Raw genomic sequence first — 15,705 nt, forward strand, 5'->3', positions numbered from 1 at the left:
TGAAAGGCAAAGTTGACCATGGAGCAATTTGAACTCGGTAAAATATTAAGAAACTATTATGGTGGTACGTTTCTGAATGACAGCCTCTTCCTCATTGCTGGTGTACTTGCGGTCAGATAATTCAAATATTTGATGCTTTTTTATTCTGTACTCATAAATATTCATTTAGAATTTTCACCTAAATGTACTTACTATGTAAAATATTTACCAATAAATAACTAGTATACAAATATTAACCTGAGGATTGTTGAGGAAACAAGAAAGTACTGTTGCAGAGATATATAAATGAAACCGAAACTGTGAAAAATTGAGTGTGTTGGTGTATGATTGAGGAATAAAGGAACATGTTCACACACACACACACACACACATATCTCAATACATATATATATATACATATATATATATACATACAGATACACACATATATACATACATATATAATTATGACAAATTTGTAATGCTTTTATAATTAATACTATTTGCTTTGCATTAGTAAAGAATAAAATAGTAAGTATCCTGATAACCTGGAATAATTATTATTCCCTATGTTTTTTTAAAAAATACTCATACATACACACACATATATATATGCATATATACATATATTTATATATACATACACATATATAAAGACATATATATACATATATATATATATATATATATATATATATATATACATATATATGTATATGCACATATATATACACACATACATTTATACACACACACACATATATATACGCACATATATATATATATATATATACACACATATTTATACACATACACACACACACACACACACACACACACATATATATATATATATATATATATATACACACATATACACACACATCATATCTATTCAAGTACACACATACACCATACACATATCGCTTTCTCTGATTTGACAATTTTTTTTTCATATTTTTGTCTTTTTTTTAAAAATAATTTTTGCTTTTTTACTTTTCTTCTTTCTTTATAATCCATCCTTACTCTCCGTTTTATTCAACTATTTTTTACTTTTCTTCTCCCCATTTTCAAAACGAAACATGAGTAATGAAAATGTACATTATCAAGGCACTAAGTAACCCTGAGGCAGGCAAGGTACCGATCCAAGCTAGAACAATGTTGCGAAATAGCGACCAGTCCACATTCTCTTTGGAACGAACCCTTCCCACGAACACTACAGAACCAACTTTGCAGTGAGTCGTACTGATTGGTATACCAATGTTGGAGGCAACAAGCACTGTTAGGGCAGATCCAATTTCAATGCAGAAGCCACTGAAAAGAGAAAAAAGAACATGTATGAGGAATTACAAACACACACACACACACATATATATATATATATCATCATCATCATCGCTATCCATGCTAGCATGGGTTGGACGATTTGACTGAGGTCTGGCGAACCAGATGGCTGCACCAGACTCCAATATTGATCTGGCAGAGTTTCTACAGCTGGATGCCCTTCCTAACGCCCACCACTCTGAGAGTGTAGCGGGTGCATTTACGTGCCACTGACATGAGGGCCAGTTAGGTGGTACTGGCAATGGCCACGCTCAAATGGAGCTTTTTATGTGCCACCTGCACAGGAGCCAGTCCTGCGGCACTGGCAACGACCTTGCTCGAATGGTTTTTCACATGCCACCAGTACAAGTGCTAGTAAGGCAACGCAGGTAACGATCACGCTTGAATGGCCCAACGTTCGAAGGTCATGCTTCACCACCTCATCCTAAGTCTTCCTGGGTCTACCTCCTCCACAGGTTCCTTCAACTGCTAGGGTGTGGCACTTTTTCACACAGCTGTCCTCATCCATTCTCACCACATGACCATACCAGCACAAACGTCTCTCTTGCACACCACAACTGATGCTTCTTAGATCCAACTTTTCTCTCAAGGTACTTACACTCTGTCGAGTATGCACACTGACATTACACATCCATCGGAGCATGCTGGCTTCATTCCTTACGAGCTTATGCATGTTCTCAGCAGTCATGGCCCATGTTTCACTGCCATGTAGCATGGCTGTTCGAACACATGCGTCATACAGTCTACCTATTACTCTGAGTAAGAGGCCCTTTGTCACCAGCAGAGGTAAGAGCTCTCTGAACTTAGCCAAGCTATTCTTATTCTAGCAGCTACACTTTCAGCGCACCCTCCCCCTGCTACTGACTTGGTCACCTAGGTAATGGAAGCTATCAACTACTTCTAGTTTTTCTCTGTGGAATGTGGCAGAAGATGTTCTCTGCATATTTTCAGTGTTTACTGCACCCGAGCATCTGCCACATACAAAAGCTATCCTCCCAGTTAGCCTTCCTTTGATATTGCTGCACCTCTTATGTATCCATAGCTTACACTGGGTACATCTTATAGAGTTTCTACCTATGCCTCTACTACAGATCGAGCAGGGCCATCTACCTGAAGGGATTTGTAGTTTGTCTGCCTTCCTACTTATTAGGACTTTGGTTTCAGCTAGGTTGACTCTAAGGCCCTTCGATTCTAATCCTTGTTTCCACACCTGAAACTTCTCCTCCAGTTCTGATAGTGACTCAGCAATTAGAGCAAGGTCAACAGCATAGAGGAGCTCCCAGGGGCATCCTGTCTTGAATTCCTCCGTTATTGCCTGGAGGACTATGATAAATAGGAGGGGGCTGAGGACTGGACCTTGGTGGACCCCTACCTCTACCCTGAATTCTTCAGTGTACTCGTTGCCAACCCTCACCTTACTTACAGCGTCCCTGTACATGGCTTGCACAGCTCTCACTAACCATTCATCTATCCTAGTTACCTCATTGACCACCAGATAAGGGATCGAGAGACCCTGTCAAAGGCTTTCTCCATGTCAATGAAAGCCAGGCACAGGGGCTTATCTTTGGCTAGGTATTTCTCAGTGGTGCTTTTCCCTGGCACGAAACCAAACTGCATCTCATCCAAGCTGACTCTCTCCCTAATCAGTTGGGCTATGACCCTCTCCGTAACCTTCATTACCTGATCCAACAGTTTGATACCTCTGTAATTATTTATATCTAAAGCGTCACCTTTACCTTTGTAGCAGTTGACTATTATGCTGCTACACCAGTCATTGGGTATGACTCCTTCGTGTATCAACTGGTTAACTATACAGGTGATGAGGCTATAGCCCATACCAACCCAAAACACAAGCCACTACAATTGGTGAACCCAAGGTAATTCTTCATGTTCCATAGCCGTTACAGGGAGAGAGAGAGAGAGAGGGGGGGAGAGAGAGAGAGATTGAAATGCTCATGAGAAGAGTGGAAATATCAATATTTATGTGTACACACACACACACACACACACACACACACATGGAAGCAACAGACTTCCATACAGTTTCTATCTACTGATTCCTCTCACAAGACTCAACCCAAAGATGAAATACTGGGAGAGAGAGAAAGAGACAGTCTAAAACCACAGGATTATGAAGTAAGTTCCATAGACACCCAGCCATGCTTGTATCTAAAATAGATGAAATATCTTTAAAAACTAATTTTACAAACCTGGAAGGTGTTATTTTTGTTAAATCTTCACCCATCGTTTTAATCACTCGGCGACCCCAAATCCAAAGTCCAAGGGAAATTCCACAGCCACCATAAAACAGAATCCAAAGAGGGGTCGGTGCTGCTTGCAATACACTCCTATCTCGTGCTATTATCCATAAGGCAACAATTGGGCCAATGGCATTGCTGGAATAAGAAACGGATCATCAGTAAAGTAATAAAGTCAATGCAAATCAATGAAGGATCCTCTACACGGTTGCTTGATATGCTAGTTATGATAGCCAAATCTCCCTTAACCCCTTAGCATTTAATTCGGCCACAATGTTCTTCCTGTTTTATTTTCAAACTGGCCTCTCACACCGACCCTGTAACGTCATTGTAAAAATAAATAATCACATCTCAAAGTTATGAGATAATCTAGGATTAATTCAAAGAGTTAAACTGAGCCGTTCAGTCTTAAAAAAATTGAGACACAATGTTCCAGGGATCTCACTGCAATTTGGACAGAACAAACAACACCAAGACTTTTTACTGGTAGAAACAGCATCAATGCTTTCATCTCTTGCCAATACGCATCAGTAAAGTTACACACACGCAACCTTTGTCTATATGGCTTTAACCCTTTAATATTTAATCTGCCAGTTTCTACCATGTTTTATGCTAAAACTGACCAGATTTAACCTCTCACACCTACAATGTCATTTTAAAAATATACAAACACACCACTGAAATTTCAAAGCTTTGAGAAAATGCATGATTAATCTCTCTATATATAAACGGCAGTTTGTCTGTGTGTGTGTCTGTGTCTCTGTTTGCTTGTACCCTCACCCTGACCACGGCTTTCAACCGATTCTGATGAAACTTGACACACACATAACCCAATGTCATAATTCAAAACTAACGCAGCGAAAATTTTGAAAAGTTCCCCCAGTTCTGAAAAATATCGATAAATTCGACATGGGGTCGAGAATCAGAAACACAAACCAAAAACTGTCTAGGGGACGCAACTCGACCTTTTTTACTCTAAAAAAAAAATTACCATCATTTTTTTCCCATTTTTTTGCTATTTTTTGGCTATAACTCTCTAAAAATGCTTTATAGTTATTTCCCTTACAAACCCGAGCAACGCCGGGCGATACTGCTAGTTCAAAATAATATGATTAGATAAGTAATCATATTTGACGAAGAAATTTGAATGCCAAAGGGTTAATCTCCAAAATCTCACTCCTTGGTTGATTCAAGGCTATGGTAGGAGACACTTGCCCAAGGTGCTGTGCAGTGAATGAAACCTGGAACCAGGTTTGAGAAGCAAACTTCTTCATCATTCAGCTTTGTTCTTCCTCCCACACAATGCGAAAATAAAAACGATGCTTACCTTACATCATTGCCGCCGTGAGCAAAAGAGCCGAAAACAGCAGTAAGAATTTGTAGGAAAGAAAAGAGTTGAACAGTTTCAGGAGAATCTTGTACAAGCTGACGAGCTTTTATTTTCTGCAAATAAAAAAGATAAAAATCAAATAGAATCAATAAAATATTTATTGATTTATTTACCCGGAATGGCAAAGTGGTAAGAAGCTTGCTTCTCATCCACAAGGTTCCAGGTTCAGTAAATACAAACGAAATGATTAATTTGTCTGAATGTCTAATCACACTTAACACAACCCAGAAGCAATGCTGTTAACATTTCCCTGCAATAAACTGAGAAAATGATTTATTTTTTTATACAATTACTCTTTTACTTGTTTCAGTCATTTCAGTGTGTCCATGCTGGAGCACCACTGAATCTAAATTTTGCTGAACTGATATATATATATATATATATATATATAATTACTACTTATTTACTAAAAATTACTACTTATTTACTTATCTTATATTTTATTAACTTCGCAACTTTTTAAGCAGAAAAATCTTCCAGAACAGTCAAATATCCAAAGAGATAAAGAAAAAATAATTTTGAGGTGAAAAAACCTTATTTACTTTTTGTTATTAATGTTTACCAGAGAAAAATCAGCGTTCATCGAATAAAAATGAAAATGTTGTTGAGAGAGAGTGAGTGAAAAAGAAAGAGAATGAGAGTGTGTGTGCGTCTGTAGATAGAGAGAGAGAGAGAGAGCGTAAGAGAAAGAGAGAGACAGCGTTCATTAATAAAGTGCAAAGGTTTTTGTTAAGAGAGAGAGTTCTCATTGTTCTTACCCTGCTACTACCTTACTGCATTATTTTGGACAAACTTACAAACAAGCTTATTATTATAATAGATGCTGCAATGTTTAAAACACTTAAATATAGAAATATTTGTATATAATCTTATCGCACTCTGTAGCTCAACTTTTCCAATATTTGGTATGTTGCCTTCATATGAGCAGTAATTACACATGTCCAAGTACTGGACTGACCAAAATGGTTGTTATGCTGTATGTTTGCATGCTATGGGACTCTTTCAGTTTCTTGCTACCAAATCCACTCACAAGGCCATGGTTGGCCTGGAGCTGTAATAGAAGATACTTGTCCAAGATTACGTATCTTAGGTACACCATATTGGGAAAAAAAATTAGGATAATCACAGCTGAAAATTCATCATCATAGGTCTGGTCTGTTTCATTGGGGCCAACCTGGGATAAAAACTAACAACAATCCATTCTCAACCCATGAAACAAAATTGAGGATATCACTCCACAACCCTGGTCTGAATTTTGATCCGGTTTCCTGGTGTTCTGATTCACTAAACTGCATCATATTTATTGCAATTTACAGAAAACAATGAGATAATTACCTCCACTTCACTCGTTGACAATGTTCTGGATCTTTTAGATGAATGGGAAGCTGAAATGGATAAAACAATGCAATAATGAGAGGAGCGAAGTGAGGACGGAGGACAATTTAAGAAAGATTAGATCCAATTACTTCTATACATATACAAATACACAAAGGAACTGACACCTCGTATCTGTTGGATAATTCCAGGGGTTTTCTATAACCACACAAACTGGCCCCCATGCTGGTGGCGCGTAAAAAGTACCTACTACACTCTTGGAGTGGTTGGCGTTAGGAAGGGCATCTAGCTGTAGAAACATTGCCAGATCAGACTGGAGCCTGGTGCAGCCTTCTGGTTTGCCAGCCTTCAGTCAAAATCGTCCAACCCATGCTAGCATGGCAAGCGGATGTTAAACGATGATGATGATGATGATGATGGTGCCAGTTGAGTACTGGGATCAATGTAATCAGTTGAATCCCTCCCCTAAAATATGAAACTATATCTGTACAATGACTACACAGTGCCGCCAACAGCTGTAGTCATGAAAGGGATTCAACCATTTCAATGAAAATTTAGAGAATGAAGGCTAATAATTCTAGCAGACATTTCCAAAGCTGCCAATAGACCTTATAATATCATTGGGGACTGTTGACTTAATAAATTCTGGACCCAGGATTTACAGTTAGGATATTTTCAATGAAAGAGACTCAATAAAAACACAAGTTATATAACAACAACGATGATGATGATGATAACAACAAAAATAAAACTAATGATAATGATGATGATGATGGTTTCAAAATTTGGCACAAGGCCAGCAAGTTAACCTCAACAGCATTTGAAAGCAGAATGTAAAACTGGCAGAAATGATACTAAGCATTTTGTCTGGTGTGTTAAAGATCTGCCACCTTGCCCAACTTCTCCATCAAATTTCGGCACAATGCCAGCAATTTCAGGAAAAGGAAACTAGTTGATTAAATTGACCCTAGTACTTTACTGACACTATATTTTTATTGATTCTGAAAGGATGAAAGGCAAGATTTGAACTCTGAACTTAAAGAGCCAGAAGACATACCACAAGGCATTTTTCTGATGCTCTACTGAGCCTGCCAGTCCACCAATAATTTCTGACACTGGTGTAAAGCCTTACATTTTGTGGAGGATGAGAGTTGATTAAATCAGGCCAAATACTCGAGTGGCCTTTAATGTAGATTTGTGAATAGTAAAGACAACCAACTCAGAATATTAAGGTCTGTGACTAACACCACAAGGCATTTTAGCCAAAGCTCTAGTAATTCTGTCACTGCCATGGTGGTGATGATGATGATGATGACAATATCAAAAAACAAAAATAAAAAAAAAAGTATAAAAAGAATTTTGAAGAATGCAAAATACCTGGAGTTTCATTAGTCTCCCCATTTCCATCTATCTTAATTAACAGAGATGCAGAACTACTCAAGTTCAGTACCTGGGTACTGGATACAGCTGGATCTAAAGTCTGCAAATAAAGAAAAGGAAAAAACACCTATATCTCCTGATTGATTGAAAATCTTTTACCATTTTTCTGTTGAGATGCTCTGAGTTTTTTTCAATTAATTTTAAATGTAACAAAGAATTTAGTAAAATAATTTAGTTATCATTCAGCTAGTGACTAAGGTTTGGCCAAAGATGTTAACTCAGAACTTTTGAAAACAAGACATTTGTACTACAGAGCCAGAGCCGGTTTCAGCCAGATTGGTATCAAAAGGGTTAAAGGAGAGAAATAAGTGTAGACTCCCTGCTGTTGGCATTTTATTGGAACATTCTCTCAATTACTCTGCTGAATTGCGTCTAGTTCTCTACATAGTTTTTGGTTCACTGCTCTCCATAAATAATACTACACACACACACACACACATACAAACACATATATACATGTGCACATGTATATATCTGTATGTGTGTGTGTGTGTGTGTATATTTTAAATGTACAGAAAACAAAGGTCAAAGACAGGTGATGGAACAACAAGCAGATATATTAGTTTGATGCTCAGGAAGGAAGAATGGAAAAGTCTTTGATGTTCCGAGCCTATGCTCTTCATCAGAAAGGGATGAAAAGGAAAAATAGTGTGTCAGGATTAACAGTGTAACATGAAATGACCAGAAGAAAGAAGTCGAGTGAAGGGGAGATAACAGTGACCCGACTGAACTGGAGTGCACAAGCACTTATGTTTATATAAGAATAGTGCATGTGAGTGTGTATGTGTGAATGGGGGTGAGCGGATGTGTATGTATGTGTGGTGAGCTTAAGATTATATGAGCCTGGGTGTGCATATGGGAGCATGTACGTAATCCATTCATCTTTGCCCACTATTCGTGGGAGGATTGTAGAGGCAGAGTCCTTGGGCATCTCCTTCAGATGTTCCCATCAGAAGCAACCATCATTAGACTTTCTGGCTTGATTCCCAAGTGTGACATGTTGCAACTATGGATATTATCAAACCATCTTGCTTTTGGTCTACAGCTAAGTCACCTGCTGGTAAGCTTGGCTTGAAGAATCCATCTTGTGAGTCTTTCCTGTGGCATGCTACTCCCATGTCCATAGTACTGGAACTGGAACTGCTAAATGCAGAGAAGAAGCAGCTCAACAAGGAGAGATTCCCCAATCTCTGAGCTATACACCTTGTATTATATATATATATATATTTTTTTCCTCTCCTTGTTTTTTCTGTGTCCCTTTCTGTAGAAGAGCATAGGCTCGAAACATAAAAGACTTTTTCTACTCCTGAGCGTTATACTAATGCATCTGTTTGTTTTGTACACCACCTGTCTTCGTCTTTTGTTTTTTTCGTAAACTTTCCCTATACATATATATATATATATAAATAATGGAAACACCTTAAAATTTCAAACAAATTTATTTTAATATCGGGTAGGACCACCTTTGGTAGTAATTACAGCTTGAATTCTACGAGGTATGAACTTGTACAAAGTTTGAATTATTTCCAAAGGAAATAATTTAGCTGAATTCTTCAGCTAAAACAGTCTCCAGTTCTTGTAGTGATGATGGTGGAGGATATCAACTCCTTATATGTTTTTCTAAAATGCACCATTTCAATAATATTGAGATCTGGGGACTGTGGTGGCCAGATAAGATGTTCAACTTCACTAGAATGTTCCTCGTGCCATTCAGTAACAACTTTAGCTGTGTAAATTGGTACATTATCATCCTGAAAGATTGTACTTCCTCCTGGAAACAGTTCCACAACTATAGGGTGGATTTGATCAGATAAAATGCTTAAATAGTCTTGACTATTAATTCTGCCATGAAGGGAAACCATTGGGCCAGCAGATTTTCAAGATATAGCCCCACTCCACCCCATCACCACAGATCCTCCTCCATGTTTAACAGTTGGAACAGGGCAGTCTGGGTCAAATGCTTCTTTTGGCTGTCTCCACACATATACTCGGCCGGTGATTGGAAATAAGGTAAAAGATGACTCGTCTGAGAAAATAACATTCTTCCACTACTCAAGGGACCAATTCTGTAGGTTTTTACTCCACTCTAAACACCTTGCAACGTTTGTTTTTGAAAGTAGTGGTTTTCTGATTGCAGGCCTTCCATGAAATCCAGCTTTGTGCAGCTCCTGGGGAACAGTTTTTGTGGAAACTGGGTTCTCATGGTGGTCATTAAGCTGTGCAGTAATTTTGGGAGCTGTACTTTTGTGATCCTTCCTAACAATTCATGTAAAACTCCGACGGCCCCTATCTGAAAGTTTTGGGTTTCTTCCAGAGTTCTGTTTCAATGAGGAGGTTTTCCTCTCTCTTTCTCAAAGGCTGTCATAACTTTTGAGACAGTACTTCTTGATACCCCAAACATTTTGGCTGTTTTCTTTATGCTAGTGGCTGCCATACGAGCACCAACAATTTTACCTCTTTGAAAGTTCGATAAATCTGTCATTTTAATGAATTTTAATTACCCTTTTCTGATAATATCTGAAAAGAAATAGCAATTTTAGCAAAATATATTAAGCAACACTAATAATAAATGAAAAAACATAAAATAAACAAGCTTCTGATGGTCTTATAGATATTTCAAAATCATGCCGGGTGTTTCCATTATTTTGTCCAACCCCTGTATATATATATATATATATACATATATATGCAAACACACACACATATATATATACAAATACTAATTTATAATCAAGGGTAACAAATAGTACTAGCATTGCTAGAATTTTACTTTTATGGTTATTTTTATGCTTGCTAGTCACTTATATTATTATTATTTACTAATAATAACATCTTTATATATTTTTTATAATTTTACTCACTTCACTCATCTTTTAATTTGCTGCTGCATTCAAATGGCCAATACATTCATGGCAACACGCATATCTTTATCACAGAGTTTGAAATCCTGTGATATGAGTACATTGGCAAATCTCGTGCGATTTTCACTTACTATTGGTAAGTTGACTTTTCTATTTATTTGTTTCTTTGAATTCACCAGTGTGTATAAGTGATAAATGTAGTTTTGAGTCGTTTTGACTCTTCTTTCTAGTAATACTGAACTCAAACCCATGTGGTTACAATGTGAGCTTCTTATCTATGGCAGCAGTCCGGATACTTCTTGGTCAGGCCACATCTTGGAAACGCCTGAACCACTCCTACACTTGCGTTTGCAGCTCCTATCCATACACTTTCTGCAACTTTGCATATGCCTCTGAGCAAGTATCGCCATGACAACTTTATCTGTCATGGTCAATAGGATGATCACATGCTACACACCTTCCTTCCAAGCACGGCTGTAAACAGTGGAAACGAGCTAGAACGTTAAAGCTTAATGCACACGCACAGCAGAGTCCAAGGTCAATTTGTGTCAAATGGCTTCACTCTGTGTACTTTAGCTTTATTACTATGACGACAGTCCGGATACTTATTGATCAGACCTCGTACACCCTAACATAATATAAACATCCATAGTTATGAGTGTATATTACATTAGGACAATTACATCTGGACAATTACAGCAAAGGTCAAAGAATGAATAAAGAAATAACCAGAAAAATAAACCAAAGTTGCCTCAACTTACATTAAAATTTCCGTTCTCAGCCAAGCCACCATTTTCAACATCTGTTGAAAAAAAGATAAAATATAGGGGCTTTGCGAACTGGATATATATTTACACACACACATAGAGAGAGAGACAATGATGCAAATAAACAGATAAAACTCCTTGGTTTGATGTAGAGTGTATATATATATATATCATCATCATGGCTTGGCTTCGCGAACAAAGATCAGGAAGGCTGTCCACGCTGCGTACAAGTAAGCTCATGACTGACAAGTCCGATATGGGAAAGGCAGGTCCATGAGCAGTGTCCACAGATGAAGGTAACATCCGGTGTGGTGTCAGAAGTGGCTCGCACCTTCCTCCTGCGTATCTTCTTTGTTCCTCCAACTCGTTGACTGCGTTGAAGATTGTGTGGCACCAGACATCACGGTCCACAGCCAGGTCTGACCAGCACTGGTGGTTAATATGACATTCCATTAGAGACTTCTTGAGGCAGTCTTTGTAGCGCTTCCTCGGAGCTCCTCTCACTCGGTGGCCGGCGGAGAGTTCGCCAAACAGGACAATCTTAGGAAGGTGATGGTTCTCCATTCTGGAGACATGCCCTGCCATTGGAGGTGGGACTTCAGTAGCATGGCTTCAATGTATATATATATATGTACATATATATATATGTATATATATATATATGTACAAGGGGGTACCCAAAAGAAACCGTAATTTTGTAATATTAATTTATTCCCTTAGTTTTACATGTTTATACTTTTATCCCCTTCAAAGTATTCTCCATGTGAAGCAATGCATCAGTCCAGATGCATTTTCCACTGTTTGAAGCAGTCCTGGAACTCTTGCAAAGTGATACCTTTTAATGTCCCCATCGTTTTTTTCTTCACCTCTTCCACATCAGCAAAATATTTTCCTTTAATGACTTTTCTCATCTAGAAGAACAAAAAAAGGTTGCAGGGAACAAGACTGGGTGAAAAAGGAAATCCAAAATGTTTCCCTTTTACAAATGTCCATGGGATGATACACAATGCCGAAAAGCAATGGAACTGTATTTCATCAAAAATTCTCTCCAAAATTGAATGTTTGGAAGAAAAGCGGAGACAGAAGATTTTGTAGATGTTATATGAATGTTCTCTCATGCAAAAGACATTGAAAGAACCGAGATCAAAGTTACACAGTATGAACATGGACAGGTTCCCAAGCCAACACACAGACATTTCTTCATCAAAGGATTCTCTCCAAAATTGAATGTTTGAAGGTAAAGTGGAGAATTTGCATTTTTTATTCCAAATGTGGCTCATCTCTATAAATGTTCAGATATATATATATATATATATATATATGTGTGTGTGTGTGTGTAGCATTGGGATGCTCCAGCTTTACAGATATATATTTATTCATTTTATTTGTTTTATTTTTAAAATTGTTAATTTGCAAATATACTAAAGTTTTTTATGCAGGACTACATTTCATCAAAAAATTCCCTCCAAAATTGAATGTTTGGCAGGGGTCAGTACATTTTGTATTCTAAATGTAGATCAAAGGGGAGAAAAAGAAAGCAAAATGACTTTCAGTGATGACCAAACAACACATGTTTTTTTTTTGTTTGAAGAGGTCACCATTCCAATACAATGGTAAAGGACTAAATAAATGAATGGTGAATAGGAAGGGGGATACCTACCTACCTATTTATCTATCTATCCATCCATCCATCTTGATTGTCATGAAACCTCACCCAAACAACAAAATCAATGTTCTTTTCTAAACAAAACCTCCCAAAAACATCTGTTTTTATATATAAATGAACAAGCTGTTTGTATATTCACAGAATTTTATTTGACAAGTTCAAAAAAGGAACAAAAGCTCTAATAATAATAAAGAAAAAAAAAGATTTTTATCCAATATATATATATGTATAAATATTTATGTATATCTATATCTATCTATCTGTATATATATATAGAGAGAGAGATAGATATAGATATACATAAATCATCATCATTTAGCGTCCGCTTTCCATGCTAGCATATACATATATTTATGTATATATGCATATATATATTTATGGTGCAGCCATCTGTTTGCCAGCCCTCAGTCATTCGTCCAACCCATGCTAGCATGGAAAGCGGACGTTAAACGATGATGATGATGATGATGATGATGACTAGTCATGGAAGATTGGAAACAAATGACACCATTTGCATAACGGTGACATATTTTGACAACTACCATGTAATATCAAGTCAAGAAGATAGTAAAGGACACACAGACACACACAAAATACTGAAGATTACGGAAACCATAAATGGGTGACAAGTACTAAGAACACAGACATATTGCACAACAGCTGAAAACCATCTGCAATGGATGGTAGGTCTGCCAGATCCCTTGATTTCAGTCTACTGTACTTTCTCTGTGGCAGCTAGCAGTTCTGGCATCCATTCCAGTTGATTCTCATCTGTTACTATACATTTCTGTACTCTTAGCACCATACATCATCATCATCATCATCATCGTTTAACGTCCGCTTTCCATTCTAGCACGGGTTGGACGGTTCGACCAGGGTCTGGGAAGCCAGGAGGCTGCACCAGGCCCAGTCTGATCTGGCAGTCTTTCTACAGCTGGATGCCCTTCCTAATGCCAACCACTCTGTGATTGTAGTGGGTGCTTTTTACATGCTAGGGGAGGCTGGCTGCGGCCACGATCGGTTGGTACTTTTTACGTGCCACCGGTACGGAAGGCAGTCAAGGCGGCGCTGGCATCGGCCACATATGGATGGTGCTTTTTACGTGCCACAGACACAGGTATCACATACGTCTATATGAAAAGACTTGTCAAGGTAAACACCACAGTATTTGTCATTTTAATCATACATCAATGTTTAGCAGGATTTAAAGATTGCCATTCAGTAGCAATGCTGCTCCCATCACTAATATTTATTTCATAAATGTCTGTTAGTGATGCCAGAATTTATCACTGCATTGTCAGATCCTGATGTGAATGATTTCTTTTTGATTTATTCCAAAAGAAATGAAGAATAAATAGGAGATACCCACCAATGATAACTGATTTGGCAGCTCCTGATGGGAAATGTAATTCTTACCTGATTTAATTGTGACACCATTTGCATTTTCTGTGCGATCTGGATCAGGTATATATGATACACAGTTGAGCTTGTCTTCGCCTGCATGAACTGAAATAAAAATAACAGAAATAGGAAAATGCAAGTGAAATTAGCTTAGAACACAAGTGAACATAAAATCATCTTCTCTGGTACTTATTCTATTGGTCTTTGATGCTAAACTGCTACAGGGACATAAACAAACCAACACCAGTTATCAAGCAGGGTGAGAACAAACACAAACACACACAGACACCAAATTCACCCACAAGATGGGGCTAACACAGAAAACATCTGTCCAAGGTGTTATGCAGTGGGACTGAACCTGAAGCCATGAGCTTGCAAAGTGAGCTTCTTAACCAAACAGCCATGCTTAATTTCTAAGACTAGCACAAGGTCCAAGAATTTAACAGGGAGTACCAACTTTGGTACTTCACAGAAAGATGGAAGAAGACAAAGTCAACCCTGACAAAATTTGAACTCAGGGTTATAATTAAATACCACAAAGCATTTTGTCCAACACTCCATGGACAATGCCACCCACTGCCCTCAGCTATAAAGATATCAAACTTAAGGGCCAGATCAAGAGAGATGACCTTAGTATACAAATGGTACTTTATTCTAGTCTCCCAAAATATGAAAGATGTCACATAAGCAACATTTGCTCTAGTAAAGGGATGTGGACATAACACAAGAAGGCATGGCATCTCTTCAGGCACTCGATTAATCATTGTCAGTCTTCAAGTACTATGAGAGTGGTGAATGACGCCATCCTCATAATAACTGTCTGCCTTACACATAATAAAGCATGGCTGTGTGGTTAAAAGGTTTGCTTCTCAACCTTTTAGTCTTGGGTTCAAATAATAGAGGTGGGTAGTGAAAATGAATGCTTGGGAGAGACATTAGTGTTGAATGAGTTGTGTAATTTGTTGTCTGCGTAAACAACTATTTTCATTCTCTTCATTCCACATCACTTCATACAGGTTGCTGACAAAAGCTACACGTTTTGTACCCGTGTCACTCTAAAGAAACCGTGGTAATGTGTGTGGGCATATATCTGGTTTTGTTAGGTGAAAGGAGAGGTTGGTCTCACTATACAGAATTATTCTACTTGGTTTAACTGTTTGCATACCAACCCAACCAAGACTATGGTTAATTCTGACACTAAACACTTCAACAAAACTTTACGTCAAATCATCCTGTTATGCTTCAAAACACCTGATTTATGAGA

General features: G+C 37.8%; 1 protein-coding gene across 4 annotated transcripts in view; it reads right to left on the minus strand.

The window, feature by feature from the left end:
• Positions 1-1,043: 1,043 nt before the first annotated feature.
• The window catches only part of LOC115223879 (sodium-dependent phosphate transporter 1-A-like), a 102,001-nt gene continuing 87,339 nt past the window's right edge, over positions 1,044-15,705 (minus strand). For all 4 annotated transcript variants that reach the window (XM_029794590.2, XM_029794586.2, XM_036512756.1 and 1 more), the window contains 7 exons: positions 14,457-14,546; positions 11,369-11,409; positions 7,684-7,786; positions 6,307-6,356; positions 4,909-5,024; positions 3,534-3,719; positions 1,044-1,293 (listed from right to left, as the gene is read on the minus strand). In XM_029794590.2, coding sequence (XP_029650450.1) covers positions 1,050-1,293; positions 3,534-3,719; positions 4,909-5,024; positions 6,307-6,356; positions 7,684-7,786; positions 11,369-11,409; positions 14,457-14,546 — 830 coding nt within the window. In that variant the 3' untranslated portion in view covers positions 1,044-1,049. The remainder of the gene's footprint in view (positions 1,294-3,533; positions 3,720-4,908; positions 5,025-6,306; positions 6,357-7,683; positions 7,787-11,368; positions 11,410-14,456; positions 14,547-15,705) is intronic.

This window comes from Octopus sinensis, linkage group LG24 (genome assembly GCF_006345805.1).
Source record: "Octopus sinensis linkage group LG24, ASM634580v1, whole genome shotgun sequence".
Classification (NCBI taxonomy): Eukaryota; Metazoa; Mollusca; class Cephalopoda; order Octopoda; family Octopodidae; genus Octopus; species Octopus sinensis.